An 11,960-nucleotide genomic window follows, 5' to 3' on the forward strand; every position below is an offset into this window, starting at 1 on the left:
GTCGCCCGTTGCGCCCATGACTCTTCCAGTGTCGAAACTCTGCCAATCAGTGGCCGGCAGTCTGTCAACGTCACACATGGTATCGCTTGTTTGGAACCTTGCAAGAGCAGGTACTAAAAAAGTACCAGGTACCAGGTAATATGAGTCGAACCGCCATATGTGTACATGTATGTTCTCCAGGACACTCCTTGCATTAATTAAGTGGACAATATGTTTCTTTTGTTACCATTTATTGCTGTATATTAATAATAAATATGATATATGTATACATATACTGTATGTACATATATGTCTTTACATATATATGTAGTGTAAATATATAGTGTTATATATTTATATATTATAAAAAGAAATATGCAAAAAATATGCCACAATCAAGACATATGTGCTTTCAGTGTCCTAGTAAAATGTACAAGAATGAACAAACAGAGCATCCTCTTTAATAAAAATTAATAAAATAAGAAAGAAATATATACAATATAAACATATATGCAAGTGTAAAGTGGTTTTCCCTACAAACAAATATGTGTGCACATGTTCTGCCTTTTTTTAAATGAAATATTTGTCACACACTGTGAGATGAATGAACTAATCAGCAGGGATAACCCAAACAATATCTAATAAGTATTTTTGACTAATTCATATAAGACAAGGCACCTGGGTCAAGTGTATTCAAAAATCAACTGCATTGCCTAAATGTTGCCCTGTAGACATCTTTCATGTGGTTCAGTTTAAATGATATGGGATGTAAAGTGACATCAGCACAATAGGCACAAGTGTGTCCTCATGTGAGCTGCACCTCCGCTATCTCCCACTGTCAGTCCCCTTGACCTGGTGATTAGGGCAGCTTGTTGTGGTGTGGCATCGCCTCAGGCAGGGTGGAGGAGGGCCTGCATGAATCCAGGAGATTACCATGGCTCTGCACCCCACCCATCCCCCTGATCTGTCTCTTTTTCTCAAACACAGAGAGAGAGGAAAGCACACACACACACACACACACACACACAGGGCTGTGCAGCTATCCTTTTAAGGACTCTCAGTGACTTCAGTTAATTTGGCTTTTGGACAGCCTAAACAAAGTTTTATCTTTAACCTCAACCATAACCACAAACTAACCACAATTCAAATGTTAGCCCTAAACTTTACCAGTTCCTCAGAAATGAGGTTCTAGCTCACTAGAACAGGTTTTTGGTCTCAATGAGGTCTACTGGTCCTGACAAGAATAGAATAGAATTGTCCACCAAGGTGGCCATTTACATACATAAAAATCATAAAACGAGACATACTGTTTATACAGGAAGTCATGGTCAGTGTTTATGACACACACACACACGCGTGCGCGCGCACACACACACACACACACACACACACACACACACACACACACACACACACGCACAATTAACACAAGTTAAGTTTGAACAAAAAAGAAAATATAGTGCTCCCCTCATTTGCAACCCTGACTGCATTGACAGCGTTGCCTCAGAGCAAGCATTGTTTCTCCTGCTCCAACAACTTACACATTTAAATACTGACTGTTAAATTCAAGTCGTGCAAACAATGAAATAAAGCCTTTAGGGTGGGTGGGACTCATTGATTTTAGAGCTTGTGTGTTGACAAAAGCCCTGAGGGTGTCACATGAGAGACGTTTAAGAGCACAGTGTGAACAATAGACTAAAATGACACATCCTTTGTTTGAGACTTAACTTTACGCTCAGGAAGATATGGGAGACTTAACTGTGAAGTACTTGCTTCATTTTGCTACTTTGAAGACTGACGATTTTTTCTTCATGTCATCACATGGGATGATATATCTTCATCTTTACTGCTTGGCTATAGAGGTTAATGATTAATAGGTGGATTATTTGGCCAGGCATGTATTTTAATTAAATGCTCATGTCTTTAATCAGGAGTGATAATGATGCTCCTCCTTAAAAGGTTAAGATAAAGCAGTTTCCCATGTGATTCTTTTACTGAAACGCTAATGAGGTAAATAGAGATGAGCCAATGCGATACTCAGTATCGGTATTGGTTGGAACCTGCTTAAAATCACTCCATTGAATATATATATATATATATATATCACATGCTTCACGATGCACAGACTGTAAAAATGTCAATTAAGCCACTGTTTATCTCGTCTTTATGGGAGAAGAATATTTATTTGTTACACAGTTGGAGAATGATGTATTTGAAATGGCTACAGCACAAATGTGTTTTTAACAGCTTCAAAGTTTAAAAGCTCTTAAAAGACTATGTCAAACTAATATCAATATCATTGTTTGTGATATCGGTATCTGACATGATAAAGTGGTATGGTGCCAACCCTGGAGGTAAAAAACATGTAGTGTTACTCACACCCACTAAACAGTTTCCCATCGTTAATGTCAGCTTTAATTAAAGGAAATAAATAATAAACATGAAGTTTTCTTTCTTGCTAAATCCCTAAACAGACTGTTGTTGTTTGTCTGTTACACATTTGCTTCTCTGTGTCTGGGTATAAACACAGATATTTAACAGGAGTGACTGTAAATATTTGGCAGTGTGTGAAGAGTGTCTGCTTTCTTTGCTCCAAATAACAAAGAAATCATTTGGTTTGTAGACAAAACATAATTGACAGATTCATCAATCATGAAAATAATGGTTAGTTGCAAGTTTTCACTGGCACCTGGGTGAAAATTCAAACGCTTCCTGTAACTTGAATGATTGTGCCTGTGGCTACACATAATGGAATAACCTTAGCAGATAATGCTGCACGTTCCAGACTAGCATCTTTTAATCCCAAATTGGGGTTGGTGAGGTTGCTTTGAGTTGGAAACCTGAGTTCAGGAAACTATTTTACATGAATGCCTCTGTCAGTAAGCTCAAATGTGTTATTTTATGATTTCTGTGTTTGAATTACTTTGTTTTAATTTACTGAGTAGACACTAAAACAAAGTAACACTAGACAAGCAGTCCCATAGACCCTGTGAGCAAAAATTGCCACAAAAACTTTTCCCTATGGAATTTGAATTTAGATTCAGTGGTTTATAAACTGCGGTAAAAAGGTTGTCTAACAACTAAATAAAGTCACAGACATATCCAGAAAGGATGTAAACACCCTTTTCACAAACCTCTCCACTTCTTCATTCTCCAACTCTCTGTCATTTTCGTCTTCTGTTAGTTTATGCATCAGGTTTATTTGGCCAGAGTTACTCTTCTTTATTTCCTTAGCAATCTTCCACTTTAGGCTGCTGTAGAAACAAGATTGCATCCGCTGCATAGCAAAGACCTTGTTTAAAATACATATAAAAAGCTATTTATAAAGCTATTTAGCTTTATTTTAAAGCAGTTTTACACTTATACAAACATACTTAAGGGTAGTACATTCAATTCTGCTAAATAACCACCCTAAATGTCAGGCACTTAACCTTTACCTTTTTACTGTGTAACTACTAGCGGCCGTATTTTCAGTGAGAGTGAGCGTCCCATTCTTTTTTTATTTCAGTACCTCATACAATCACACTTCAAAAAACCCAAACTAACTGTGTACACTTCACTTTTAACATGTAGCATTTTATTTACCTTGTATATTGTATATTTTAACACAGTAAAAGTATAGAGAATTTGAATCATCAACACCTAGAGTAATTGCTCCATCATCAAGATGTCTCTGGCACTTTAACTTACCTGTTAGTAACCTATAATTGACACTAATAAGTAGGCACTGCAGTGCCGCCTTAGCTCGCAGTAATGTCCTGGGTCAGGTTTTCTCCAGATGCACCAGCTTCCTCCTTCTGTGCTCACACATGAGGGACAGGTGAGCTCCACTTTGCATCCAGATTATCTTTTGGATTATAGTTCATAGAGATTGAAAAGTGATTAACTTTGACTTTTTTTCCCTCTAAAAAAAACCCCCCAAACAAACAGTAGTTACCCACAAATGACAGCAATTATTCATCATCAGAATGTTTCTGTTGCTATTGTTACATCAGTTAAACGCGTGGTTGTGACAGCTCATGGTTAAGGCTGGGTTTTATCTTCATATGAAGAAGACACGTGTAAATCATCGCCACATATACCAGACCCATTTACACCAGCAAACGCTACAACGGACCAGGAATTTGGAGTTATCTTTGGGTTGCAGGCAAATATGTGTCTCATCTACACAAGGGAGATTTATATCCGTTTCAGCACATATGATAATCGTTGATAATCATCGAAACATATTAAAAATGTGCATATTTTTGTGTCAACCACTACTATCCTGGCTTTTCATCTGCCTTCGGTTGAGCTGACCACCAGTGAACCACATAGCGAGGATTAAACCCATAATTCTTTGAACTGCTTTGCATCGTGGCATGAAAAGACAAACTCAGCATGGATTAGTCAGCCTATGCAAAAAGCATATGCTTTCAAGTACAAGTGACACAGGGCTTCTGAACCAAACCACAGCAGATGTTTTAGAACAGCTGCAGATGGCAGCTGTATTGTACTATATACATATGCTGATATGTGAAAGTAGAGTGTTAAGAGACAGATAGTTTCACTTTACTGGGAAATTCATATTATCTCTAAATCATGGATGCATGGTAATAAGTCTACTTCAATAGATATGTGAGAAATGTTGATCATTTTGCTTGAGAATAAAGAAAAGTAGGAACAAAAAACGTAGGATTATCTTGAAGTTCACCTCCAACTTCATTCAACGTGGCGATCTGGCCGCGAGGACAGATTCTCTCTGGCAGTGAGAAACAGCCATCTGCTGCTGCTTAACCCTCCCATTAAAACACAGCACACAGGGAAGAGGGAGCAGTATGAATGTGTGTGTGTGTGTGTGTGTGTGTGTGTGTGTGTGTGGGAGAAAGAAGGCAGACTGACACACGAATAACACACTGAAACCAACCACTGAAATCAGCTCCTTTCAGTCAACACTTTACTTCAGTATTAATTTTACTTCAATATGTGGAAGAAACAAAATCATTTTTTTTAATGGAAATTTACATCCAGTTTCCCCAGTTTTAAAGCAAGATGCTTCTGGAGCTGAAACATGGTTATTTCTGCTCATGTAACCTGAAGGCATAGCATCTTGTTGTTTCCCTTTTTTTTGCCCCCACCTGGTATTTAAAGACCTTGAAACAGCAGCACTTCCAGTTAATGATTGGCCACTGTGGGGAAAGTGTGCACTCACACTGTTGACTCTTATCACTGGTGACCACAAAGCAGCTGGAGCAGTATCTCCTTTGCTGACATTAATGGAGAGGACAGAGATTGGTTTAAAGAGACAGGTCAATTGTGTTTTGTCTGCAGTGGATGATACAGCAGCCACACAGAGGTGCTATTCACACAAATGAGTCCTTAATAGAGAGCAAATTGTGCCGTTTGTTTTGGTGTGGCCATGGGCTGCATTTATTGGCTTCATTGGAGAGGAAAATCAAATGGACATTTTGAATTATTTATTGAACATAGACTGAAAAATATGGTTTATCTTCATCTTGACCAAAGACCATCTCTTAGGCCCCATGCAGACCCGGGACTAACATCCTTCCTCAGAGATTGGATTACATGTAAAAAGGTACCACTGTTCACACCTGGAATTAAAGGCTAACAAAACCCTCTCTTGGAAGGCTAACACCGCCCAATGCTGGATTTTGAAAAATGCCATGAAGTGGACTGAGAAATGAGAAAGAGAGCAGTGCAGGGGGTGTGGTTTGTGAGAGAAATCTGGCCCTGCTTTACTTCCGCGCACAGCGCACGCAGACCCAATCTGGGCTACAGACGACCTTTCAGCTGTGAACCGGCGCACTTCGGTGTGCGCGGCTTGTTCGCGGAAGTACAGCAGAGCCTTTAGGTGATGAGTGAGACGAGCTTCTGAATCACTCACTCCGTGTTCTACCGGAGAGAGAAAGGCAACAGAGCGACAGCTTTCACTCATTACAAAAGGGGGAAGAGTCTGGGACAATGACCCTCATGCTGATTAGACAAGGTGGGGATGACCAGTGACGCAGGAGTGGACAAAGAAAGCTAATGCCAACATTTGAATGCAGTAGCTAGTGTTTGACTAGAGAAGCAGTAGATATATTGATTTTTATCATAACCTGATTGATTTCAATACTTTACACTAAACCAGAGACGCACAGTTACTCGTATTTGTATTCGTGAAACTACTGATACTGCTGCACCTGATATACTTATGTGGTGTTCCATTACAAATGAGGCTTCTAAGTTGTTTAACCCAAATGTTTTAAGTGAACAAGGAAAGGAATTGTCCTCACTCTTCACTAAACAGCAGTAATAGTAATGCAGTAATGTATTGTTGTATTTTGTTTACAGTACAGTTTTTGTTGTTGTGGTATTAAGTACTCAGTATCGGCAAGTACTCACATGCCAGAAAAAAATTGGTATTGGTGCAGCCCTACACTAAACTGTGAAAATGTGCACCTGGATCAACAAATGACGTTACTAGATAGGGCCGACGGTAGCTCAATGGGTTCGATTCCTGGCTCCACTAGTCTGCATGAGCAAGACCACATTGACAAAAAAATAAATAAATCACCGACTTCCAGAATAAAGTTGTACATTTACGAGAATAAAGTTGTAATATTGTAACCTGTTGTTTTAGAAGAGGAGAGTTGTTAAAATGAGGGCTGTGGAGCATTTCGTGGAATTATACTTTAGAATAGGTTTCACAAACAAAGAGATACTTCATCTTTTGGCACATCAGCATCACATTGTCATAAGTATCAGGACTTTAAAAAGAATATGCAAGAAAATGCTTCTTTTCCACAGAAAGAACCAGACGGACTTGGAGGAAATGGCTGGAACTAGTCGACTGCAGGGTTATCAGTGGAGGCATCAGCGGGTCATTCAGAGGGGTTTTGTGGTTTCTCAAGAAACATTCTGACTGATAATTAAGTTTTGGATCCAGAAGGAGTCAAGGTCCAGAGAGACCCCAACGCCTTATGGCAAATGGATTCATATGATAAACTAGAGAAACCACAAAACCCCTCTGAATGACCCGCTGATGCCTCCACTGATAATCCTGCAGTCGACCAGTTCCAGCCATTTCCCCCTGGTTCTTTCTGCGGAAAAAGATTTTCTTGCTCTCCTCTTCTTAAACAACAGGTTAGAATATCTCGTAAATTTACAATTTAAATCTCGTAAATTAAGACTTTATTCTCGCGATTTTAATCTCATAAATTTACGACTTTATTCTCGCGACTTTAATCACATAAAGTTACGACTTTAATCACATAAATTTACGACTTTATTCTTGTAAATTTAGGACTTTAATCACATAAATGTACGACTTTATTCTTGTAAATTTACGACTTTAATCTTGTAAATGTACAATTTTAATCTCATAAATTTACGACTTTAATCTCATAAATTTACAACATTAATCGCGTAAATTTACAACATTAATCGCGTAAATTAAGACTTTATTCTCACGATTTTAATCTCATAAATGTATGACTTTATTCTCGTAAATTTACAACTTTAATCTCGTACATTTACAACTTTAATCTCGCAAATTTACACCTTTATTCTCAAAGTCAAAAATTTTTTTTCTCAACGTGGCCCTAAAACTTGAACCGCAACTCCTTACCAGCTGAGCTAATGGGGGTGACGCGTGATGAAGGCCGTTTTTTTGTCCAAGTCCGTCCCTGGCCATAAATAATACATTATAAAAACGAAGCTGTGGGCCGCACAACATCTTACCGAGGGCCGTGATTGGCCCACAGGCTGTAGTTTGGACACCCTCAATCTAATGTTTACAACGTCTTCTTCTCTGTTTTTTTGGTGCAACATTACAGCGCTACTACAGTCCTGTCATAGGTACTACAGTCGTTTCAGGTGGTTCCGTGTGGACGGAGATATTTCTTGAAACGATGTGTTGTTGACGTCAGCTGAGGACGTGGTTTCCAATCCATCCTGACAACAAATTGTGTTCGTGCATGTTCAGGAATGTGGCCACGTGTCCTCAGACCTAGCCTGACTAAAGTCTCAATAAGACTGAGTATACGTCTAGAGAAGGTGCAGTCACCGCCCATTTCCACAAGGCTTGAACAGCAGGTGTAGATTTGAAGCAGGTGTCAATCGTCAACAATGTTAAACATAGATCATTCAAAGTAATGAATTGAAAAGATTACTCACACAAATCCCTTTAAGCATTACAGGGGTTTATAGAGCATGTCCACAAACTTCATTACGGCACATTTGTGCGCGTCAAACTGGTTTGAAACGACACGATACTCGCCACAGTTCCTAATTTATGTAGAACAATGACATCTCGCATAGCTCGAGGCAACGCTGTGTCTGTCTCTCTCTTCTCTCTCTCCCTCACGGCTGCTGGTTGTAGATTTCTAGTAGCGATGGTTATCTAGTAATGGCGTCTGATAAGTTTTTGTCCAGGAGAGATACTCTTTGGTGTATACAAAAGCTACGAGATGTCATTTCTCCGTCGTCATTGTGTAAAGCCCGCCCTCTAGCTCGCTAGGGGAAAAAACCCGTTTGTGCTTGGATCTGCTTTTTAGGAGAGTCTAAAGTTGGCCAAAATGGTGTCCATGCCAGGCATGTTTGCAGAGACAGACTCAGCCAGGCTGCCTCAACCCACCCTCTGAATTCTGTTTGAGATCATGTCTGATGATGCGTTCAGGATGGATCAGGAGTGTTCAGACCTTTAGCGGGATCTGGACATGATCAGATCACGCGGGACAGATGTTAATACCAGGTCTGAACGAGGTCTACAAGAAACAAAACAGTCATAACAGTAGTCCAGTATGTGATGGATTGAGCCAGCAAAATCCACCCATCGTCCTTTACATTCATTTCAACATTTGTGCTTCTTTCTCATCTCCATATCATAAGATTCACACTGTCTTCCCAGGGACAACAGCCTCTGTACTGGCACATCAGCAGCAAGGGCCGAATCCCACCAGCTGTACTCTGGTGACAGCACGCATGTTGGCCTGTGGTCAATCAGGTAGCGGTTCAAATAGCTCTCCTCGAGGCCCCTTGCCAGCACACCACTGGCCTGGTCCTGCAGGATAAGCATGGAACAGGCACGAGCCATTCTGTACATCTCAGAAACCAAGCCGCCATAAAACTCTGAGGTGTAGTAATAGTCTCCTTCATCCTCGTCCACGCAAGCGGAGGAGACTTCTTCAACCTCATATGGAAATGCGTTTCGTGGCATCCCATAAAGCTCTGGGTGCAACGTGGCCACCAGGTTACCAAAGATCTCCTCCCCCACTGGGGCGACAAACTCCTGGTCAATGTCAGCACAGAAGAGGTATTCCACCTCGCCGCTGATTGGATCTCTGATGGCGTCAGCGATCAGGGCCATGCGACGATAGGCCAGCCTGTTCCACCCAGGCACCTCGGCAACAGGAACCACCTTCACGTGTCGCTTGGGCCCCAACTCCATGGGGGGATCCAGAGAATGAGGGCTGTCTGTGAGAATGTAATAGGTGACCCTCTGACCGGGGAGGAAGTAGATTTCAGCCGAGGTGAGGAATTGGTGGATGAAGCGTTTATATTTCCCCACAACGAGGGTCACCACACCCGTATGGATTCCACGCTGAGCGAATTTCTCCCTGTGCCGGGCTGAGTTGTGGCTGTCACCCCACACTAAAGGTGCCCGCCACGGTGTCTCCATCGGTGTTTGAGGCCCTGCTGCTTTGACGAGCGTCATGCTTGTCATTAATCGGCTCTCTGCATGAAAGACAGGACGAGGTGACGTGACGCTGACCGCTGCTTTACGTCCATGGAAGAAGTCTGAGGAGGAAAAAACAATTTTCTTTTTATAAAAGACGTTATTTCAAAAGCCAATACAGGAAGCTAAGCTGTGATGGACCCCCAATGTCCCATAACCGAACCTTCCTTATTTAACTGAGGGGCCCCTTTCAGATATAAGGGGTGAACAATATAAACTGTGCAAAAACATTGGGATCGTAGGCTTCAGAGCCCTGGGGCCCCTGAGCCTGTGGCTCCTCATGTGGAGGATACAGCAGTGGACAATCCCACAATCAAGACATGAGCATGAATTGGCCACATGTGCATTCACTTACATATGATAAGAGCCAGGAGGAAACAGTACAGGACGAGTTTGACTGATCCTGTGTGAGGGAAACACACAAACAGCATCACTGTAGTCTTCAGTCACAGACAAATAGATAATAAATAAATAAATAAATACATGAATAAAAATAAATAAATAAATATTTTTTTATTCAGACAAATTAAAATTAAAATTACTTAAAAAATGTTTTATTTAAAAATAAAAAATAAAAAATCAAGAACTAAAAAATACTAAACATTTGAAAAATCACAACAAAATCAAAGGTCTGAAGTAAAACAAATACAAATAACCACTCCATCTCTTTAGACTTTGTCTTTTAACTTACAAGTTACTACCCTTACCTTATTTACAGTATACATATACATATGGGTGTGTATGTGTAGTACTCAGTGAACAAATACAAGAAAAAAAGAATGAGAGTGAGATGATGTTTACATGCTGTTCCATCACATATCGTTCCTTCAGTTTGTTGTTTGTGTTTGAACATGTGCATGTCCTAACTTCAACATTGAGATCATTGCATAATTGAGCTGCTGTGACAGAAGTGTAGTGATATTTGGCGTTAGTTCATCATATTCATCAGTTTTAGCTTGATATAAAATGTATGTAGTTTTGAACTCAAACAGAATTGGTGAGTTGGTTTTATGGCTCCTTTTTGATGGATAAACATAGGATTGGTTTTTGTTTTGCTGTACAGAAGATCTGACATCATGTCAACTGACATCAGGACATTTTGGGCTGTTTGAGTTTAAAGGAAAGAACAAGACATGCCAAATATAAACCTAATAATGCATTAATGACAAACTAAAAGGTTTAGGCAACACCTAAATGCACTCAGTTCATTTAAACTAAAGTAAGCAAGTTGCCTTCACTGAACTTGGTAAATGCAGTTTGATTAACCTGAAATAATGTAGGTTTTACAACTACACAGAAAAAAGAAAATGGATGACAAACTAAAATGTATTACTTAAATTTTTTCATTTGTCAACCATTTTCTTTTTACAGTGTAGACAGTCCATTTTGATGATGTGTGGATGGAAACATCAGCAATTCGACGTCTGACGGTGTTAGAACATTTGAAATGAAGCCACAGTTGGCTCTAATATGCTCAGATTAGAGCTAACGTGCACACATGCCACTCAATCCTCATGTAACATGCTTTCACACGTCACAGATCTCTTTGTTTATAGAAAAGCATTTTTTTCCACGCCTTCTGTGCTGCTTCAGTCTCACGTTCACAGAGCAGTCGTCAATGATGTGTAAGAAGAGGAGGAGGAGCAGTGGCTCATGGTATGCTGACCTGTGGGCGTCTTGCAGAATGGAAGCACCGCCATGTCATCACCTGCTGATGGACACACACACACACACACACACACACACACACAACTTTATCCTCTTTTTCTGCTCAAAACAAAACAATCCCTGCATTTCCCTCCCTCTTCCAGGACGGGTGATTAGTTTCTTACCTTGCCCCTCTGTGTTGCTTTTCTAATATTTTCCCTCACACTTCCCTTCACATACTTTCCTCTTTGCCTCCCCTTTTCTTACACTCCCCCCTTCAGGGTTTTGCAGTGTTCAGTCTTGGAGCCCCCCCCCCCCCCTCCCAACAAAAAAAGAAGAAACCAGATGTGAGAGGAAATCTGGGGCAAATGGGCGGAGCTAAGAAGTGGAGAGTAGGAAACAGACATGGAAAACAAAATGATTTTGTCCACATCTGAGATATGGACACACTTGATTCTCTCCTGTTGTTCATGTTGACAGTCGCATCGTTAACATAAACATAAACATAACATAAATAAACTTTCCATGAAATACATCCTCCTCTCACTAGATGCCATTTTTCAGCATTTGAGAAAGGAGAGGAAACAGGAAACAGAATAACACACAAAAAAAAAAC

The 11,960-nt window shown here is 40.3% G+C and overlaps 1 protein-coding gene across 1 annotated transcript; it reads right to left on the minus strand.

The window, feature by feature from the left end:
* Positions 1-4,898: 4,898 nt before the first annotated feature.
* On the minus strand, positions 4,899-11,625 carry LOC131461517 (globoside alpha-1,3-N-acetylgalactosaminyltransferase 1-like). Its single transcript, XM_058632827.1, has 4 exons — positions 11,530-11,625; positions 11,364-11,408; positions 10,053-10,100; positions 4,899-9,759 (listed from the first exon to the last, which is right to left on the minus strand). Exons 2-4 carry the CDS (start codon positions 11,395-11,397, stop codon positions 8,813-8,815), a joined length of 1,029 nt encoding a protein of 342 aa, XP_058488810.1. The 5' UTR covers positions 11,398-11,408; positions 11,530-11,625; the 3' UTR covers positions 4,899-8,812.
* Positions 11,626-11,960: the final 335 nt, after the last annotated feature.

This window comes from Solea solea, chromosome 6, assembly GCF_958295425.1.
Source record: "Solea solea chromosome 6, fSolSol10.1, whole genome shotgun sequence".
NCBI lineage: Eukaryota > Metazoa > Chordata > Actinopteri > Pleuronectiformes > Soleidae > Solea > Solea solea.